Consider the following 21786-nt stretch of genomic DNA (forward strand, 5'->3'; position numbering starts at 1 on the left):
CATCATGTTCCACAGACCATGAATGATTACATTAGCAAGAAAGAAATGAAGAAGATGGAAATGAAGCAAGTACTCAGAACAAATAAAACAGCTTGAAATTTGCCATGAGTTACTCTAAAAGGAATAGAAACAATTCAGATGTTCCTCATCAATAATCCTGAAATCAGCAAACTAACTTTCATTCAAATCCAAAAAAATCTATTCCTGTTCTTCTCCTAACTGCATATACAAAAATCCCCAAACACAGCATTCTCAATAACATGAACTGTAGAGTTTATACATAGTGCATATACAGATTTTCAAGAGGATTTTAAGTTAAGAAAATTGTGATGTGTTTTCAAATGTGAAACAAGGATAGGTGGACATTAGGACTTTGATTTTCAATATAAATCAGTCCAAGAACAAAATCTTCAGAGCACTGTAGACCCTGTTGAACTGAGTTGCTTGGGATAGTCTCTGGAAATTCCTGTAACATTCTCTTTCATCTAAATTATATGCCTATCTATATAGGTCTATTCTGGAAAGGCAGCTTCAGCTGGAAAGTTACCTGTGTGTTTATGAACATTTTAATCCTTTTCCTGTTTTTAAACAACTGCATTAGGTTCTATAGGTTCAAAGAGAAATCACTTTCATGGTAGTCTGCAAGAACTACTGGGGGGTACGTCTATATAGAAATGAGCATATACAGTTGCATATTTACTTTCAGTTGACTGGATGTGACTCAGTTGTAATCCTGAAGTGTGTAACTGAATTGCTGAGTTAAAATTAGCTTTGAACGAGCATCTGTTAAAAAGTCACATTCACCGTCTGCATATCTTGAAAGTGTTAGTATATTTTTAATCTCTCACACTTCAGTAAAACATACCACAACAATAAACAAATAGCTGCGGCATGTAGATCTGCATATTTTGTGGGTTTTCTGGCTTTGCAGAATTTGTTTCTTTTCAAGTTTGGGGTGGTGGGGCAGGCTGCAAGAAGTTTTAAGTTAATCAAAGAAGTTCTGAAACTGATAGTCCTCTGGAAAAACACAGCCACTATTTCAGAAAACTGCTCGTAGGACATTTGAAAACCAACTTCAATAAAGGTTCTGTAAAATTTACTTAAAACTTTCTGAAAATTATTTTAGTATTACCAAACAAATCCTACCTGATGGAATTGTAGAGCTTTATATGTATACACAGGCTAGCACACAATAAAAAAGTGAAGCAACATTCATCCAAATTATGATTAAGAAACCAAGTAAGTGAAAATTTATTGAGCAGAATTAGGAGAATTTTGCTAAAAGAACAAAAATATTTTTAATACTTTTTCATGCACTGTGTTTCCTGATCAACTTTGCTAAACTGTGCAATGCAAAAATTTAAATAGAAGCTTTCTTTAAAGAAAAGAATTGGTCAAGGAATTTTATATTTTTTCATATATCAAAGACTGAAAAACAATCTTCGTTTGCAAAAGTCTTTAGTGGAAAAATTCTAGAGATATTTAATCAAAGTAGAGGTGGCAAAACCAAGTAAAATAATTGTTTCTGGTTTTGTCTCATATAGTATCAAATGAGTTAACAATAGTCAAACTGATCACAGAATAGTTTCTTTATTATCATTATCATTATCATTATTTATTTTCATTAGAAATAAATTTCTGGGGAAAGTAATAAATGGAACTAAAAAGTAAGCCTAAGTAGCCCGATTTTTGTTACTAATATGTATGTATAAGATAGATATTGGGTCCTGCCCTCAGTTTCCTGAAGAAAATTTTCACATAAATGTTCTTCAAGAAGTGAAACCTTTAAAATCCAGGCTGAGTTTCCAAATGTGAATAAATCCAACAATACATCATTCAACTCAAAGAGACTATCAGAAGAATATAATTGAAAAGACAAAAGCATTATAACCTGTGTATAGTATTCCTGTGTAACAAAGCCTGATCCAGTTTCATCAACACGCTTGAAGCTATGTAGAGTTTTGAGAAGCTGTGTCACAGACGGCACTGGCCAGGGCTGTGCTGCTGCTAGCAAGAATCTGTGCCAGTCAATAAGTTCTGAGTTTGCTCCTAATGCAGTTGCCAGATTTTGTAACTATAAAAATAAAATAATAAATATTGTCAAATGCAATTGTCAGTTCCTGTTTCTTCTTTGTCCACACAATGCAGCTACACTGAAGAATTAAATTACGAAACTTACAGCTTACAGTGAATTTACAGTTCCACATTGTAAATGAAGGCTTTTGGTTGGCTAAAACACTGATCTTTTTCTCAGTGCCCTCCAATGCTTGTGCCCCATGTCATCTTAACAGAAGCATCTGCAGCCCACCCAAAAACCTTGAAACACTCCCTCAACACAAACACATAAAATAACAATCCTTTTACCTTTTTCCCTCTACACAGTAGACATAAAAGCCCTTTGCTTCTAGGAAGCTGAGACCTGAGAGAGGGCATCTTAATCATTACAAATTAAGATCTGGACTCTGCTCTCATTCAAAATGCATGGCAATCTCTGTACTACTAAATTAAGCCAGAGACTGAGGCCACCTGGCATGTACATCTAAATAAATACCCTTACTGTCTAACCAGCATGGCTCTATCCAAATTGCCTATGAGAGACACAGTCCTTAACACAGGCTAATCCCTGCATCATGCTCAGACACTGTCTAGGACGGTACTGTGAACCGAACAGACAATTTAGCAGTGTAGTTGGCGTTGTTTTGCTTTTACAGGTGTTACACCTTGTGGCTTCTCTCTGCTCCCACATTACTTTCAGTGCACAAGAAAACAACAGAAAAGCTGCTTTGCAGCTTGTCGTGCATGTCTTTCTACCACCGAGGATGTAGCATGTGGATATCAGAGTGGAGGGTGAGGACAAATTGAGCTATTGCTAGGTAGGGTAGGTACAGTGAATGCCTGCTAGGTACCTCTATACTATCTTCTGTTCCACATCCCAATTTTCTTCTTAAGGTTTTTGCTTGGTTTGCTTCAGACTGGAGTTCCAGAGTACTTTTAAGTACTAAGGGTTCTTAAAGAGTAACGAACATGGGATATATGCACGTGCTCTATAAACAAATTGAATGAATCATATTTTTCCCCAAATAATTAATCTCCTTTGATAAAAATATATACTTATATACTGATTATGACAGCTGAGGTTGTTTCTGAATTCAGTTGAAATATATTACTCAGCAACTTTAAAATTGCTTGCTCATGAAATTTATTTGGGTGAAGAATATCTGAATAAAGCTGCCTGTATCATGTAAATTCCAATTAAAATCTTAATATGAACCATGTCTTACTGTCAGAAAGATTTACCAAACTATGGCAAAACTAGTAAGCCTTTTCATCCCATAGGCTTAGCAGCAACATCTGAAAGTAAAATTAGTCAGAGAATTCAGTGATGAAAGGCTCACAAATATTAAATTAAAATTTTTCATGTTCTTAAATCTGAAAATCTTGGATAAGTAAGTCTAATGTCATACAGCTGCAGTTTTTATTCTCATATCTTTGAACAAAGAATATGAACAGTTTTATTTCAAGTCCTGGAACTGAATTTTCAGTGATATCTGAGGAGCTGATACAATTTGAAAATCATAAATAAACATAGTGCGAATATAAGCATTTAATTCCTGGTATGGTTGCTTCCAGAATCTTTCTCCAGGGAAACCCAAAAACTGTAAGAAAAAAATGATAATGCCCTATAATCTTTATGCTCTTGGCTTTGTCATGGTAAGGACAAGGCTGCATTTCCTGCACATACCAATACGTCAAGTGAAATGAGAAAAAGGTGTTAACTTACATGTGAAAGTGTTAAATTCATCCACTCATCAGGAAGGTAATCTGTTCCAAGATCCGAAGTAATCAAGTCCATTACAATGTCAATAAATACATTTTTTAGTATAAAACCTAATAAAAACGTCAACATAAAAAAATGTATTCGTAATTTTAAAATAAACTTCTTGTGTTAATGAAAATCTTTTTATTGTAATGGCCATAAAGGAAAGTGATTTGTATTGCAATTATGAATTATTGATAACGGTAATATCTTTCATGCCAAAGTTCAATTTTTTCTCATTCAAAATAAATCATGTGCGGCTGATTTAATTGCAAAATATTCAATATTCTGATAAACTGCAATTATTTTGATATATGCCATGATCTGTATGCTGATCACTAATCCGTCTCCACATAGTCTAGCTGGTTGTTAGTGTGTAATTCACAAACATCAAAATGTGCACATATTCTGTGTATCTGAATGTTATCACAGCTACCAACCTGTTCTTTCAGTGTGCTCTGTTTTATATTAACCATAAATCTATATCTACCCTTGAAATTAAGGGCATATTAGAGAATAGAATGGTAGATATAGAAAGGTATCTTTAAACTTTCTAATAAAGTTGAATTGCTTCATATAATTTTGCTTGTGGAAGTTAATAATGAATGTCTCCATTAATTTTATTTTAAATAAATCAGAAAATAAAAATAAGTTTATGCATATATGACAACATGTGTATTGATGACAAAAGCAATTTCTTTTTAAAAAGAGGAATGAATTTGTTTCTATGCAAATAGAAAATTCAAACTTCATATATAATGTTAAAACATAAAATGATCCATGCTGAAATATGTAAGACAGACAGGAGTCTGTCCATTCAGATGTGGATATTGCTGGCTCAATGAGGATTCACTATCAAATGGAATCTTTCCAAAAGAGGTAAAAATACAGGATTTTTTTTTTTCCTTATTACAGCCAAAGTTCTTGGGCCATTAAAAAAGGAGCAGTTATGCACATTATATATCTCTGGCAAATTTTTTTCTTTGAAGTGGAATGAGTGAGATTTTTTAAATTTACAAAGAAAATTTTCAATGATAAGAATATTAAGAATATGCTTGAACCTTAGTTTCATAATATACATATTCAAAATACAGTTCCCATTTGAATTTGTAGGTCTACAATCCCTGCTCTTTGTATCCAAGTGGGAAAACTAGGAATAATGTCCTCAGCACCTCTTAGTATCAGAGAAACTCTGAGATTAGTGAGGGACTCTTCATCTATATAAAATTTGGAGGGAAGGAAAAAAATAGCTTTAGGAAGCTTAAAGTTTGTTGGGACAGGAAGAAGGGAGAAAGACCTGCACTTAAAGCCTTATATGTCCTACCAGAAATTTCAGCATGAAAGCAAAAGCTGAAAATAAATACTAGGAAAATGGCAGACTGATAATAGTGCTCTGATACCTGCCTGAAGGATTTTGAGTTATAGGTTTTGAGGAAGAATACCTTTTAAAAGATCATGTGCAGTAAGCTACTTACTGAAGTATTTTGGATTGTTGATTTAATAATTTTAAGGTACCCAGAAATGTGTATTTTAATGAAGACTTCAAGCCACAGGAATCAGATGATTTCTTTAAGGCATAATAAAGCCTACACCATAGAAGTATTGTTAGCAGGAGACTTCATAGAAGAATCAAAAAACCAGGTAACTTCAATGCCTCATTATTTTTAATGGTTCTGGGAGAGAAAAGGCTATAGTCCACAAGAAGGCAGTAAAAAGTTTATATGGAATTGATAGAACAAGTTTTTGCATCTTATTTGCAGCCTCAAATTGTCTAGTGCTTTACCATGGAAAGTACAGCTATCATAATTTTTATTTCAGATTATAATAATCATTTCTTAGGCTATCTAAGAATTTTAAATAATTTGTTCACAATACTAGTTTATACAATTTCCCTCTTCAACTCTGACTCTTACACTACTGGAAACCTGTTAACTTCTTTCACTCATGTTATGTTATTGTCACATTATGTTATATATTACTGTTTACTTCCTACTGTGCTTTCCCCATATGACTGTAAATATTTAGTTCCTGGATTTCCAGTCATTTTCTAGCTTCCTAAAACCTAACCATATTTTGTTTCTATGCACAGCATTCCAAAAGAATACCTATCTCCTTGTGTCACTTTTTATGAAGCTATATGACCTCAGAATGTAACTAGGAAGTTTTTGAGGAGAAAGGAAATTAAAGAACTCTAATCAAGAGGTTAGGTCTGAAGTAGATTTCAAGGATTGGAGACTAAACCTTTAATCACGATTTCTAGAACTTTGATTGGATTGTAGAAAATGCTGGCAAATTGCTTCTAGTAAGTTTGACTCTAGTTGATTGGAAGTAATGGCAAACATGAATTATTGAGAGACCTACTTCCTTCTCATGATGTATCTAAGAGGAATGTTCAGATGGAGAGAGGAAACCTCTCATGAAGATATCAAAAAGAGATATGAAATAACTGTTTTTAACATATTTTTAGATATTTTGTCTAGTGTTTATACTATGGAGAGTGGACTGGTTTTGCATGTCACATTATATTGCAAGACAAAAGGTGAAAAATTTTCTTTAGGGGGATGCCAACAGCACAGAACTGCTTAATAATCATGGTGAGATGCTGTAAGTGAGCAAGCAGCTGCACAGATGGTGCTGAGAAAAGAACGCTGGTGTCAGTGAATGGGGCTCTGCAAGTTGTAGGAGGAAATGATGCCATCTGGGAAAGAATAGGAAGAAAATTCCCATTCTTCCCATATGGATTTGTCCATCTAACAAGACTAGTTTCAAGCCAGGAAATGGGGAAAATCAGAAGAAGCAATAGTGAGAAGCAACAGTAAGAAGAGTGATAAAAAGTTAGAAGTAAATATTTGAGATAACCTAAATATAAATGTCAGGAATATTAGAGAGAAACAGAAAAACCTACTAGATATCCAAGAGCACATATACTACCTTGAATTTTGAAATAAAAAAAGCAGCAGAGTGATTGAATATCTAAGTGAAAGTAGAAGGGGAAAATAAAACAGAAGCAGTGCCCTGGCACGTCCACGCTCTGATTCAGGAGTTAAGACATCTCTGAAAAAAAAATTCAAGCATGTTAAAAGAACAGGACCTGTGACATTGACAACATAGATTATATACACTTCTGATAAAACAGGGAGGAAGAGTACAAACAGTTCTTTAAGTTCACAGAATGCGTCAGGCAGTAACCATTTTTGATTCAGAAGAGGAGGAAGACACAATGGAGTATCTGCTATAAATTAGGCTCTGATTAATAAGGAATATTTGAATGAGAGTCTAAAAATCAAAAGTTTTTTGCATGACAGAAGCCTATTGAATGGTGGCATTCCAACGAAAGATAGAAATAAACGTATCGAGAAAACAAATAAATGAAGAATCAAATATTTTAGAAATATAATGTAAGGAGAAATATGTTTAAGATAACCTGCACTTACTGAATGATACTACATTTTAAGCATAATTTCACAGTTATCCTCAACACCTTTCTCATACACTGCATTAAAATAAAAATAGTAAGCTGTGCCACACAAAGGAGAAATTAGAAGTAAAGCAGCCGTGATAGTCACAGAGAACTCTTTAATAGCTTAAAATAAACAAGTAGACTTATTCAAAAATGTAAACATGAATTATTTTGCATCACTCACCTAACTCTGTGGTGCTCAAATACAGATGGAGAAAACTTTTAAGACATCTGTTCTAATTATTACTCAAGCTATAAGTAATACATACATTCTACGAAATTCACAATTTCTGGAGCAGTAACAACTTCCTAGAAAGATCACATGACACTTATATTGGGTATGCCATTTAGAACAAGTGCTACTTCCCAGCTTTAAGCGGTGTCTTTATGTCACAGGATTAAGTTGAATTACTTTCTGAACCATTAGCAATTATTATTCAGACTTTTGATACTTCTCTACCTGACACTTTTTATGTAAGCTATGGAAATTTAGTCTAAATTAAATTATTATATATTGGAAGTACAATTGGTTAAAATGATCTACTTGAAAAGTAGTTATCAACATGGGAGCGCATTTCAGGGAAGTCCCATTGTCTAGAAGCTGCTTCTGGTTAATATTTTGTTACATGCCCTAGGTGACTGAACAAAGAATTAACTTATTAAACATGTAGATGCCTGTTCAAATGGAAAGGATAGCAAGCATTTTGAAGGAAGAATCAAAATTCAAAAAGATTTTGAAAAAATAGATGATCAAAATAATTAAGTAAATGTCATGGGAGATGAGCTTTGAGAAATAGAATGCATAAATTAATATTCTTATTGTATTACAGATAAGAACAATCTAGAGGGGACTTCAAGCACATTAGAGAAAGGGATTAGAATTCAAAATGAACTTTACAAATTGGAGATATAGCCTGAGACAAACAGGACACTAGTCAATAAGAATAAATGTGAAGTACTACACGAGGCTAACCTAATAATGAACTGTATCAGGAACCTGCCCTGTGTCAGGGCAGGAACCTTACTGCCAAGGTAATAGTTCTGTAGAAAAGGTTCTAGGGGTTACAGATGATCACAAGCTAAAATGAGTAAACATAATCACCAGAAAGTACATGGGAAGATGCTGGAAACAATTCTTCATTTTTCTCAGTTCTGTTAAGGCTTCTACTGGAGTGCGGTTTTGGAAGCTGCAGATCAAGAGGAATGTATGCAAACTAAAGAGAGCCTGGGGAAAGCAGCAAGAATCATCACAGGGTTAGAAAACATGGCCTGAGAGGAATTACACTGCTTTCATCTATATAAGGAAGACTGAGAATACATAGCAATAGTTTTCCGGTTAAAACAAAATGTTACAAAAAGAATGGCCATAATTACTCTCAATAGCCATATAGTCAGAAGGACAAGGGAAAAAAAGCACTAGGGAAAAAAAAGAACAAACAAATCTAGAGTGGAATATTTTACAAAGCTTATAAGAAAGAGGGACAAATATTGGCTATAGATAGTATGACTAAACTTGATCCCATTTCATTGCAGGACTTAGACAAGTTTTTTACGTCTCTTTTCAACTGTTTTTATGATACTACGGTCTCTCTGGTATTTTGCCAAAAGCAACATATCCCGCATCTACAATCCTAACAATACAAAAATGTCATGCTGTCCCAGAGAGCTGTGGAAGTTACTTCAGTATTATTAGATTCTGTATGCTTTTGTTTGTTACTTTCTTTTTTGAAAGTCTTGTTGGACTTTCTGGTACATGTTTTCATATACTTTTTCTAATCTCATCACAGCTGGAATTTTCCATTTGAAAATCTCAAAGGGAAATATTGACTATTATGAGACTTCAGATAAAATGTTTAGAATCAGCAATGCTAATCTAATAAGGCATCCTCTATAATACATATCCTGTAACTTATTACCTAAAGTACAATCTGAGAAGTCTGAGAAGTCACAAATACATATATTTCAAAGATGTGTATTTTATAATCTACCATCTAATGCCCAATACTGATTTTATGTTCTGATCCCAAGAATTTAACTCTACCTGACTGGACTAACATCCTTTAGTGAGGCATTCATTCAAAACCTATTCTATTTCTGACATACGCAACTACTTAGACCTAGAAGTAGCATGAATTATCTAAGATACATATGCTAAAGGTATACCCATATTATACCTCTACAATTACTAGACATGTCATGTCTTATACTGAAAGTACAGAGCAGATCTTGACTTAGAAAAGAATTGATTTAAAGTGAATAACCTCAAATTCCTTTCTCACGAATTATTTCCAGTTCATCTTCATATTGGAAGAACTAAGAAGTATCATCAGGGATTTTGCTTTAGTTTGATAGAAATTATTGCCATTGATGGTATTTCTACCACTGATGGTAGAAATATTCTCTCTTGGCATGCTTTTTCTTGATTGGAAATTATGAAATAGAAGGTTGCATTTAGAATATTTAAGAAGTAGAAACTAGCAAATTATGAAATCAGAAACTTCTCTGAAGTTCTCATTCTCAACTTCCAAATTAAGAATAAAGATACAGCATTGTATTTCCTTTACAGGGAAAATTTATAGTTTAAGTTGTGAAGTATATTAGTCATATTCTGGCTACAAGAGTGTTTGCTATGGGAAGACTGACTTGAGCACTTAATAATCAGCAATGGAAAATGACTCTGTTCTGCCTCTGTATGAAAGTCTGGTGAAGGACAATTCTGACAAAAATCTATAAAAGGTCATGCTAAACCTTGCCCACAAGAGAATAAAAAGTAGCAAGACATACAAATATGGAGAGAAGCCATGACCCAAAATTCATAGGCTACAGAGGTCAAGCAATCATTTGAGAGAAATAATACGCTGATTTTCTACTCATTTATCAAAAATAAAATCAGGGTTTTCAGAATCAATGAAAGACTAAGACTAAGATAACTGTTAGCTGCAGTGGATATAATGTATTATGACACAGGTAAGAGCAATAAACAGTCAGAAGTTATAAGTCATCCTTCTGTCCAAGTGCCAGCAAGGTCACAATGTACTCCATTATTTTTCAGATTTGTGTCTTTCGGAGAAATTGGGTATATAAGGGCAAATGTAAACAGCTAATGGAGATTCAGCAGTGAATATGCACACAAAAAAGCCATCTTTTAGAATTGCAACATTATAAAATAAATACAAATTTTACTCTCACTAATCTTGCAAGACATTCTTTTAAAATATCCATATATGTTACAAGAACAATTGTGAAGTAAAAACTAAGAATTTTCTTCTAGTGACTTCCACAGTGACTCTCCAAATCAAACTCAGAGGAGCAATCTGATCTTCCATTTATTATCTTATTATTTGCCTGCAGTCTTCTATTTCTCTGCCAAGTAGTATTCCACAGATGAATAGCTTTCTTGGGGTCAAACTTTTTGATATCTGGAGAATTCATCTGAATTACCATAAGATCTGTCACACTTTCAGACATCAGTTTAGAATGCAAATGCATCATGGTGAGTTTCATTTTACTAAAGCCTCGCTCTGTTTCAGCTGAACTTGCAGGCAGTGTTAGGATCAAATCTACCAGTCTCAGGATGTTGGGATACTTCTTTGAATAATCTGAATTCACTGAATCCCATGTCAAGGTCTGGATGTTCTGACATCTAAAAAGCACAGTAAAAAAATCTGTTTTTATGTATTACTATATACATTTCCCAAATCCTTTTCATTATACTCTAAATACTTCTAAATTGTCAAAATAGACACAAATGCAGTATCGTTATTACCTATTATATAGCTCTAACTTCAACATGCTCCACTCTGTTTCAACTTCACTGATTTTCACAGAGGCAGCTTCTAGTATGACTTTATAATGTTTAGTTAAGATAGACACTTCCTTTTCACCGAATTCTATAACAGAGACAAAAGAAAAATATTTTTATACTTTTAAAAAAATTAGAACATGTACTTCTTCAAATAGCCACTATCACAGTCCTATACCTTGTTTAATTTTATCAGGCCACAGTTTAAAACTTCCAATAGTAGTTGCTCTCAAAACATCTTGACTTGCATCGCAAAAATAATCATGCAACCTCTTCATCAAATTACTTAGTACTTTAGTTCGTACTGATAAAATATTTCCATTTCCAACAAGCTGATAACCATGAAAGTGTGGAATAGTCTCCATCAAGCGTTCCTTTGGACCAGCTCTGAAGGATAAAGAATACAAAACAATATATAACACTCTTTTGCTATATTCTAACTTAGATTACAACTCAGCTGTTTGTTAGAAATTACAGACCTTGTTTGATACATATGGAGTGTTTCCAGTGTTGACTGCATGGTTGCAAATATATCTGCGATGGAAGAGTTGTGATCCAGAGTAACACGTAACAGAATGTTGAGGACATTAATGACATCCAACAAGAAGTGAGAGAACTTGACTATCTCCATTTTCAGAAGGACTTGCAAAAGGCCTTTGACCTTTTGCTGATTTGAGGCTCTTGAATCTCTTTCAATCTGGAAATCAATGAGGAAAAAGAATGTGCCAAGTGTGTGGGCCAACAGTAGCCACAGCAATTAATTTTTCATAATGGTATATCCAATTTTTAAATGGTTTACCTTACTCAGATGTAGAACAATTGCAGGATAACCTTTAAGGAGAATTTGGAGAGCTGTTTGTAGACGAGCAAGCCATTGGGAGCCTCCAATGCGAGAAGGAATAGCTGGGCGTAAATGAATGGCTTCATACGTGGCTTTGAGATTGTTCTTATTTAGAGGTGAGTTATGATAAAAATAATACATACTTTTCAAGACACTGTTTAAGATATTATATAGTTGAATATTTTTCAAAGCTCCCTTGTAAGCCAGTTTGAGACGGTGAGCAAAACAATGCACAGACTGTACACACGGCTGAATTTCTCTCAGAAGTTTAGCTACGCCATTGTTTTCTCCTACCATGATATCTGTCCCATCACTTCCAAACCCAACTAATTTTCTTGACCAGTCTTGGCTTGCCAGATTGAGCTGAAGATTTATTTGTAATGTTTCCTCAATTGCATTTTTTATGCTTGAAGCGTCAGTTCTGTGAAGAGGTTGAACCCCAACAATCTGACAATGGACTTTTCCTTCATCTGCAAAACGTACATAAACAACAGCAGCTTCTTTGAGTATACTGTCTGTGACTCCATCACTAATGAGAGAGAAAAATTTACATTTCTCCAATTGCTCTTTTAAAGCCTTTCTTTCTACTTCAGCAATAAAATGTATAAACATTCTTGCTGATTTGTCATTTCTAAACACAGAACCAATATCCACTCCTTTCATATCATCTAGTTTGCACATCCAGTCAAGGTCTGTAAAGGGACGTCCAGATTTAGCAATAGCATGGCACGTTCTAAAAATATTTTCTACTCTTCCTAATGTTATGGCATTCATGGTCTTCAACATCTGCTCAGCAGAAGCTACATCTGGTGAAGCAGTACTAGCAGCTTCCATGCAGGTAGCCCAGGCATGAGCTTCACTGCTCTGGTGTATATTTATAAATTCAAGCTTGAAGTCATCAGTGCCAGAATAAAAATTATGTATGTTTTCCCCCAAATCCACATTATGCTTACGACACAATGCACAGAACATTATCCCCCTTTCATCATCGTATTTTAACCAGGAATATTTTGTTAGCCATATTTTTGAAAACTGGAGATTCCTCTTTGTTCTCTGATGTTCCAAATCTTTCTTGTCTTTCCCTTGGTCACCAACTTCTTTCTTGCTAGAAGAATTACTCTTGCCTTTAAATTGCTTCAGTGCTCTTATAGCTATAATTTAAAAAGAAACAACTAAATATAGAAGTTTTTATTTCCTAAATTACCAATTTTATTTTCCTTTCTTTTTTCTTCCACTTTTTCTTTGTTAATTTAGGACTAAACAGTGACTTGGAATAAACAATCAAAAAAATGAACAAGGAAAACTGAAATATCTTACATCACTTGAAGGCTACCCGGGACCAATGTAGGAATGCTCAATTCTAACTCAAAGTTTCATTTGACTACCAGAGGTTTGTCAGAATCTGCAACCAGTGAAGTGCAGAAATATCCAATATCATTTCATGAAAAATTGGTTCAGGAAATAGAATTCAGAATGGTCCATCAGGCAAAATGCCTCCAGAAGATACTGCTGAGGTCATGAACCTTTTATGTACCCATTATACCCAACATTAACAGAAAAGCTTACTTCGAGCAAGTGCACAAATGCATAAAAAGTACCTGTCTCAGAATGAATAAGATGTTCTACAGTATACTTGACTGACCCGATATTCTTGAAGTACATTTATCTGCAGAATGATTTCATTACTGCTTTGAGAAAAACTGTAAAAGTTTCACATTTTGTTCTCAAAATGGAGACATCTTCAGAATATTGAGACTGTTCTCCCAAATTGTTCTCAAGATGGCCATTCTCATATTTTGTAGGAGTAAATGCCATAAACTGACATTTTCAAAAATTCTGTCTCTAGAACTCATGAAGCTACTCCTTTTGGCAGATAATTTAATGATTCTTTTAGCACACAGTTTGTGCAATTTCATGGCTTTGAAAAGAAAGCACTCAAATAGCTAAAACAAATTCCATGCAAAACTGAGGCAATAAACCTTGAAATCTATTCATTGGGAAACAGCAGAACTCTCTCTGTGGCCAAGAAGCAATAGCCAGCTTACACTCAGTTCCAGACCACACACAGCAAACTATGTATCTTGGCTCTAGCTGCACAAGCAAAAAATGTAGGTAGGAGAACATGGCAGAAAGACAACAGCTTTATGAAATGAGGCTAAGGGACACAGAAAGGAACAGAAGAATTTGGGAATTTGGGAACAAGGGAAAGGGCTGGATTTATTGCTGTGGTACTCTGGAAAGAATCCAGAATACAAAAGGAAGCCAGCCTTCACTGCTTATGAAGCAACTTGTTTTTCACATAAATGTTTGTCATCAATGAAGACAAAGGGAAAACTAATGTAAAAAAGACTACATGAGGCAGAATTGTTTTTCATTACAAGTATCATTCAGTATGCAAAAGGTGACATTCACAAATATTTACATATGTTTCAATAAGCAGTGCAGCAACATAATAAACATAACAAGCAAAACATTAATTCAGTGGAATAAATAAAGATTATGACAAAAATAAAACTGAAAACTGAAAAATAAACTATAATTAAAGATAATTAAGAATGATAGCAATATAATTTTACAGTAGATAGGCACCCCGTGAACCAAAGCAGTGGTATTTTAAAGGACAGAAGGAATAACAAGCAATCACAAGGCCTCAAATGCAAGATATAGATATGACATAAAGGAGTCTATTTTCCAAAGATTCTCAAAATAGCAGTAAAAATATTTTGATTTTAAATTTCAGTTTGACACTGCATGAAAACATTTGCCCAAACCAAGCGAGACTGTAAGAAAGATAGAGATTATAAATTTATACAAGCAACAAAATATGAATAGAATTCACTAAAATATTTGAACAGAGTCCTGTTCCCCTTCATTTTCACTGAGAAAAGAACTTCCATAGTAATTTCTAACTAATGTTTATATGACAAAGACCTACACAAGTTACACACTGGAATCTGTAGCAATACTGTAATGATGAATGAATGAAATAAATTCTTCAGCTAGATCACATTCAGTGAATTTCTGTAGTCTAAAAGCTAGTAATCTGAAATACTTCTGTCATTAGGGAAAAGATAGGCTTTCAAGAATATGATTAATTCCCTCTAATTATTGAGATAAATCATCTCCTGCAGGTGAATTTCACTGTAAATATTTACTTCATTTCTTCATTAAAGACTATTCCTGATTCTGAGGTGTTACATGCACGCTCTTTACTAATTACCAAGAGTTGGGATTTTAAATTTAGAATCATGCAGAGTAAGATATGTCTGATTCTGCACAAATGCAATGAGGGGAAAGAGAGGCCCTTTGTTATGCTACTTGGGATCTTAATACTTTTATATATGTGTGTACATATATATATATGTATATATATATATGAATATGTATGTATGTATGTATTCAAATACACATATGCATATACAAGCATGTTAAAGATGTTTTATAAAAGTAATTAGATACAAATATTTTTGAGCAGCATAGAAAGAAAAACAGTCATGGGCTTCTGAAATTAAATAAGGTATATGATTTAGCAAGAGACCTAACAGCAGATGTAAGTGAAAATACCAGTCAGTAGAATTACTGTATTTTCCATTATCTGTAGGGAGAGGTACTATATCTATCCTGGGCTTTTGAGCCCAAATGTTTATCCATTTTCTATATGTATCAGTTGTCTAGTACAAGATATTTCCTCAATCTACAAACCTAGCTTTTCTTATTTTCAAATTTTGGAAGAAGCACATTGAAAATAAATCTAATCTCAGGAAAGATAAAAGCTAGAGATGCAGAACTTATTTATATGCTCACATGTGAGCTTCACTCTCTACTCCCATCAGTTCATGAACTTACAGTGCTCTTGAAGTGTCTCTACAAAAATAATTAGGAAGGGATAAAATAACCTATAGACATTAGTCATGATCAGAGTGCAATTCTTTCTTGCTCAGCAAAAACTTCTACCAAAAAGGCAAAATTTCATTGGAATAGGATGCACACTTTGATATGCTTATCTATTTCAAATCCAGCAATATAGTAAAAATCAATTGACAAGCCAACTAAAAATAGATTAGTCATTGGCTGTTCTCTATAGCTGACAAAATCTGGAATCATAAGCTCCAGCAGAATCACTGAGGATAGCTCATATCTTAGCAGGATAATTTAGTTTTTTAAAATAGGCATTTTAAACAATTTTTTGCTATTGGATTTAGAAATGTTTAAAACTTGTTTGAAGATTGTTTATGATGAGTAACCACTTCTATAATTCAAGCTGGAATGGTTCATGAAGATCATGATTGTGAAAAAAAGAACGCAATTAAAAATACACTTGTGTAATTTACTCAAAAAAGGAGGATAAAATCTGGGATAAAGTTTGATAGTGCAAAGCAATACCAAAATTGGAGTCACTGAAGCACCTTTAGAATAAAACTGATAAATTCCAGATGTATGCTAATTCAATTGGCAACAGATGTGGTCATAGGAAGAAAATAATGCTGAAAGGAATCAGAGGGGGAAAGATCTAACAAATGGTTATTTTAATTTTGTTGACAGGAACAGAAAACATCAAAGAGAATCCAGGAAAGAAAAGAGAAAAACTGAGTGTTAGTAGATAAATTTCAGACCTGACACAGTTCTTCCTATAAAAAATGAGCACATTTTTCAGGCTATATAATTATAATATATATGTATATGTTCAGGCTATAAGACAAGGAATTGATTGAAAAAAGTTAGGGAAATGAAGAAATACTGCAAAGCCACAGTTAATTAGGGCAAAGGCACTCAAAATAATGCAAAAACATATTTAAAAAGATTTCCTTATCAAATGAAAGACTGTGTTAACAGGTAGGAGGATCCAGCATAGGTCATATCTTTCGTCCATCGTTGCTTAGCATGGTGAGTAATGTGTCTCCATGGAGAACCAAGCGTGCAGGATAGAACAAAGTTGTCTATGATGCATCAGCAGTTCCTTAATACTTTAAATTCCTAGGAAACACAAAACTGTTTAGAATTTTTAGGAGATTTTTTTGTAAGTCCCCAACTAATTGGAACTCCCATTTTGTCTTTCATTTTGGCAATTTGTTGAACATATCTCGAAAAGACATCTTATTGACGTTTGGCAAACATCCTTTGAAAAAATGTTTACATGTTTATTTCTTACAAACTAGTGGTCTCTCCTTTGTTACTCTTTCTTTTTTCTTTCTTGGTTTTCTAGATAAATTGAAAGATTTCAATTATTTAAAATTTTCCTTTATGCAATCTCCATAATGCTATAAAAGAAATCAGCCTAATATTCCATTTTCAGAACAAATTCAGGAATTTTGCTATTTACATAGTAAAGAAGATTGGTACACTTTCCCTAAAGCCTATGTCTCTTACTCTCCCATCATCTCACTATCAGATTTGAAGGTGTATTTAAGAGCCGAATCTGTAATGGTAATGCTCTTGCAAATAACTTGAAAAGTAGGGTGTCTTTGGCAGAAAATCTAGGTCGATTTGGATATTCTACAAGAAAGGGGTTATTAGTGGGTAATTTTTTGGTATCTCCTTTAGAGCTGCTGTCCAACAGCGTCAGTCCAGTGTACTAGAGTGCCAGTGTATTAAGTGTGGAGACTCTATAATAATGATTGTCTTAGGAAGCCTGGGTTGTAGCTTGTTTTTACAATGTGCAGGAGAATGGGAGAAAGTATTTTAAAGATGACTTCCAGAGCTTGTGCTTCACTTCCTAACTCATATGTCCAAAAAGGTAAATATCTTGATTTAATAGTAACCAGATAGTAAAAAAAAAAAAAAAAAAAAAAAAAAAAAATGCTGTTGCATGTTCTTGGGGACCTAATTTTAAATAATACCATTCCTTATCCTTGTCCTAGACAGCAGGAAGGGACAAGAGAGGGAGCTGCACATCTCAGCTGGAGCTAGGGAAGGTGAGTGGAAGACCCAGGGTACTTGTCTCCTACTGCACCCATATATTTGAAATCTGAGCATTTAGATATATTATATACTAAGAAAAATTAATGTTTCAGCATGAATCAGGATAAATTTATTTTATTTGGGCCTGACCACCAAGCTGAAAATATTGAAACAATAAAGGTTCAGAAGAAAGCAGTTGTCTTGTGCAAGATATATCATTGTAATAACTGTGCTGTCATTTGTGATGTTATCTGTGCAGACTGCCCTGTGGTTTTCTGAGTGGAGTCTAAGGAGTCATTTCAACCCTGTGGTTTCCTGGCATGCATCATTACCATAATATAAATAAAAATATTTGCTTAACCAATCTGATAGCCTTCTATAATAGAATGACTGGCTGGGTAGATGAGGGGAGAGCAGTGGACGTTGAGTACTTTGACTTCAGCAAGGCTTTTGGCACTGTCTCCCATAACATCCTCCTAGAGAAGCTCAGGAAGTGTGGGTTAGATGAGTGGACAGTGAGGTGGATTGAGAACTGGCTGAAAGGCAGAGCTCAGAGGGTTGTCATCAGTGGTGTGGAGTCTAGTTGGAGGCCTGTGGCTAGTGGCATCCCCCAGGGTTCAGTACTGGGTCCCATCCTGTTCAACTTTTTCATCAATGACCTGGATGAAGGGACAGAGTGCCTCCTCTGCAAGTTTGCTGATGATACCAAGCTGGGAGGAGTGGCTGATACACCCGAGGGCTGTGCTGCCATTCAGAGAGACCTGGACAGGCTGGAGAGCTGGGCAGAGAGGAACCTCGTGAGGTTCAACAAGGGCAAGTGCAGAGTCCTGCACCTGTGGAAAAATAACCCCATGCACCTGTACAAGCTGGGGGCTGACCTTCTGGGGAGCAGCTCTGCAGAGAAAGACCTGGGAGTGCTGGTGGATGACAAACTGACCATGAGCCAGCAATGTGCCCTCGTGTCCAGGAAGGCCAATGGTCTCCTGGGGTGCATTGTAAAGAGTGTTGCCAGCAGGTCAAGGGAGGTGATGCTGCCCCTCTACTCAGCCCTGGTGAGGCCTCATCTGGAGTACTGTGTCCAGTTCTGGGCTCCCCAGTACAAGAGAGACATGGAGCTACTGGAGAGAGTCCAGCGTAGGGCTACAGAAATGATCAGAGGGCTGGAGCACCTGCCCTATGAGGAACAGCTGCACGAGCTGGGCCTCTTCAGCCTGGGGAAGAGAAGACTGAGGGGGGGGATCTTATCAATGTGTCTAAGTACCTGAAGGGAGGGTGTCAAGGGGACAGGGACAAACTCTTTTCAGTTGTCCTGTGTGACAGGACAAGAGGCAATAGGCAGAAATTGAAGCACAGGCAGTTCCGCCTGAACGTGAGGAAGAATTTCTTCACTGTGAGAGTGATGGAGCACTGGGACAGGTTGCCCAGAGAGGTTGTGGAGTCTCCTTCTCTGGAGATCTTCAAGGCCCGCCTGGATGCAACCCTGTCTACCCTGCTCTAGGTGACCCTGCTTGAGCAAGGAGGTTGGCCTAGATGGTCTCCAGAGGTCCCTTCCAACCTTACTGATTCTATGATTCTATGATAACCTTGGTCCTGCCAGTTGTGAGATCATCCTAAGATCGTACTGTCATTAAGTCAGTGAAGGATTTTTAATAGAAATGTCTTTGGTATGAAAGATGTGGTCTGCCACCAATAAAATTACAAACCTTCAGAGTTTGGAACCTATTATGCACTATCTAATGATTACAAAAGTAAAGGGTTTTAGCTTCGTGTGGCATTATATGTGCTTTATTATCTGTTACTTAAATTTCTGTAGAGCAGGTTGAAATACTTACATGCATACACCTGTTCACCTAGGCTATAGATAAAAGGATATGCATCTCTTTAAAGAAAAACTGTAATTATGTTTCTGACTAAAATGAATTCATGTTCAAAAGCTAAATGCATTTTTTCCATAAATATATATGGAAAGTATTTCCAAATAAAGGATCAAATGCAACTTCAGTGCGCCTCTGTGGCTTTATTATATTGGAAAACTTGGATCCAAAACTGTAAATACATATTTACATCTTGCATCTTGTGATCTTAATGGCATTCATGTACTAAAATTATAATTTGGAAGACTAGGTGTAAGGAATCCCTCTGTAAACATGTTTAACTACTTTCTATCTCACTTCAAAATGCTTTACCCAGATTATTATATAGTATTTATATAGCAAGCAGTATTAAGTTTTGCTAGAAGTTATTTTCAAATGTCCTAACTCCAACATTCCCATAATTAGAGTGAAGTACACAATAAACTTCCATACAAAAGTAAAAATACAGTAAATACTTGCAAGTTACTCAAAATAATTGGTGCAAGCTGACTTGAAGAATTCAACTGATGTCAAAGATTTAAGGTTACAACTAAAAATTTGCCTGAACCCAGTATAATAGTTTCATAAAAATACTAGTTTTAGTAAAATGTATTTTAAAATAATTCAGCTTCAGTCTTCACTGAGTTCTGAATTAGTAAATGAGTTAAAGACTTTCATTTCTACTGATCTGTATCCCGAGAACCTTTAAAGTAAGCATAATATGTACAGCTCTTAAAAACATATAGCATACAGAGATACCTGTTAACTGAATATTAAGTACATAGTCTTTAGGGTACAAAAGCGAATAGCGAAGACACTAAAAACTTTCTGGTATTCTGGTATTTCGTATTTCACATACAATATTCTGCATTATGACTTTGCTTTTATACATAGCATAATCTTTAACTGTAGTATGATCTTGATCGGTATAGGCAGCTAATGCTTAGTAGCTCCTGGCAGTTACCTTAAATTTTAATTAGGTATGTAACAGTCTTGAAGATGTGAAAAAGAAAATTTCTTCTTACCTTTAGGTGCTACCTGTAGAAACTGTTTATGAAGTGTAGTAAGTTGTGAAATAGTTAGAGTACCATTTTCAGATGTCTCTACAGGTGGAAGATGTGGTGGAGGAACAGGATCAGGAATTACTTTTATATCACTGCTAATGAAGAAATCTGTTTCTTCTAAAATCATTTCATACTGGATTTTGCTAGAACTTTCAATATGGTGCCGTGCAACCTCAATCAGCTTTTCAACACTGAAAATGTAAATACAGAAAACAATGAATACTTTTCCATACACAATGGTAATAACTTATGGTGAAATTTTAATGTGTTTACACTCTGGTAGCTTCCCTAGGGTAAGAATTATGAATTGTCTGTGTGAATTCCATACTGAGACAAATCATTTGCAAGTGCAACCCTCCTATGGCAGCAAGAATTGTTGTAACTATTGTAAAGATTTCAAATAAAGCCAGGGAAAGGGATGTGACATAAAAATATGAAAGGATGAGACTTTTATTAATTCCATCAATTTTATAGGGAGAAGGATACATATTCAGGCCCTCCTTTAGCCTATCCTAGTGCCCTGTCCTCTGCTAGGTCCTGAAAACCTAGTGCTCTACAGAGCACTTTGCAGAGTAGCATTCTCCAAAGAAGGATCTCTTCATCCGAAGAAGCACATGAACTCCTGTTACAAGTAGAATACATATGACTTGCACAGGGAAAGAAGTCAACTGTCTGAACTGTTAAATTAGTAAAATATCCCTCAGCACATGTTTGGCCTAGACCAACTAGCACTGTCCCACACAGTTCCCAGATATTGTTCAAAAGTTAGCACAAGCCAGAGATCATTTCCAAAAAGCAATTTGCATGTGACTTCTTTCTTTGGAGAAGTATAATACTTTAATGGTAGGGACATAGGCCATTCCATGCCAGGTAGCCTAAGTGTCAAGTAGCAGCCCCAAGCACATTTTATTTACTAGGATAGAAAAATGGCCAAGAAAAGCATTTATTATTTAATGATCCTTAAAATAATTTTGATAAATGTTATACATAATGTCAAGAGCAGTAGGTGTAGAGTTCCAGCATGTGTGAAGCCTAAGAAAGAAAAGAACTC

At 35.0% G+C, this 21786-nt stretch overlaps 1 protein-coding gene across 1 annotated transcript in view; it reads right to left on the bottom strand.

The window, feature by feature from the left end:
* Positions 1 to 21786, bottom strand: part of SPEF2 (sperm flagellar 2) — a 76036-nt gene that overhangs the window by 10565 nt on the left and 43685 nt on the right. The window contains 10 exon segments of the mRNA XM_062600508.1: positions 1892 to 2074; positions 3782 to 3888; positions 7547 to 7586; positions 10765 to 10779; positions 10782 to 10920; positions 11044 to 11200; positions 11258 to 11466; positions 11559 to 11776; positions 11879 to 13071; positions 20697 to 20926. Coding sequence (XP_062456492.1) covers positions 1892 to 2074; positions 3782 to 3888; positions 7547 to 7586; positions 10765 to 10779; positions 10782 to 10920; positions 11044 to 11200; positions 11258 to 11466; positions 11559 to 11776; positions 11879 to 13071; positions 20697 to 20926 — 2491 coding nt within the window.

Source organism: Rhea pennata, chromosome Z (genome assembly GCF_028389875.1).
Source record: "Rhea pennata isolate bPtePen1 chromosome Z, bPtePen1.pri, whole genome shotgun sequence".
Taxonomy (NCBI): domain Eukaryota; kingdom Metazoa; phylum Chordata; class Aves; order Rheiformes; family Rheidae; genus Rhea; species Rhea pennata.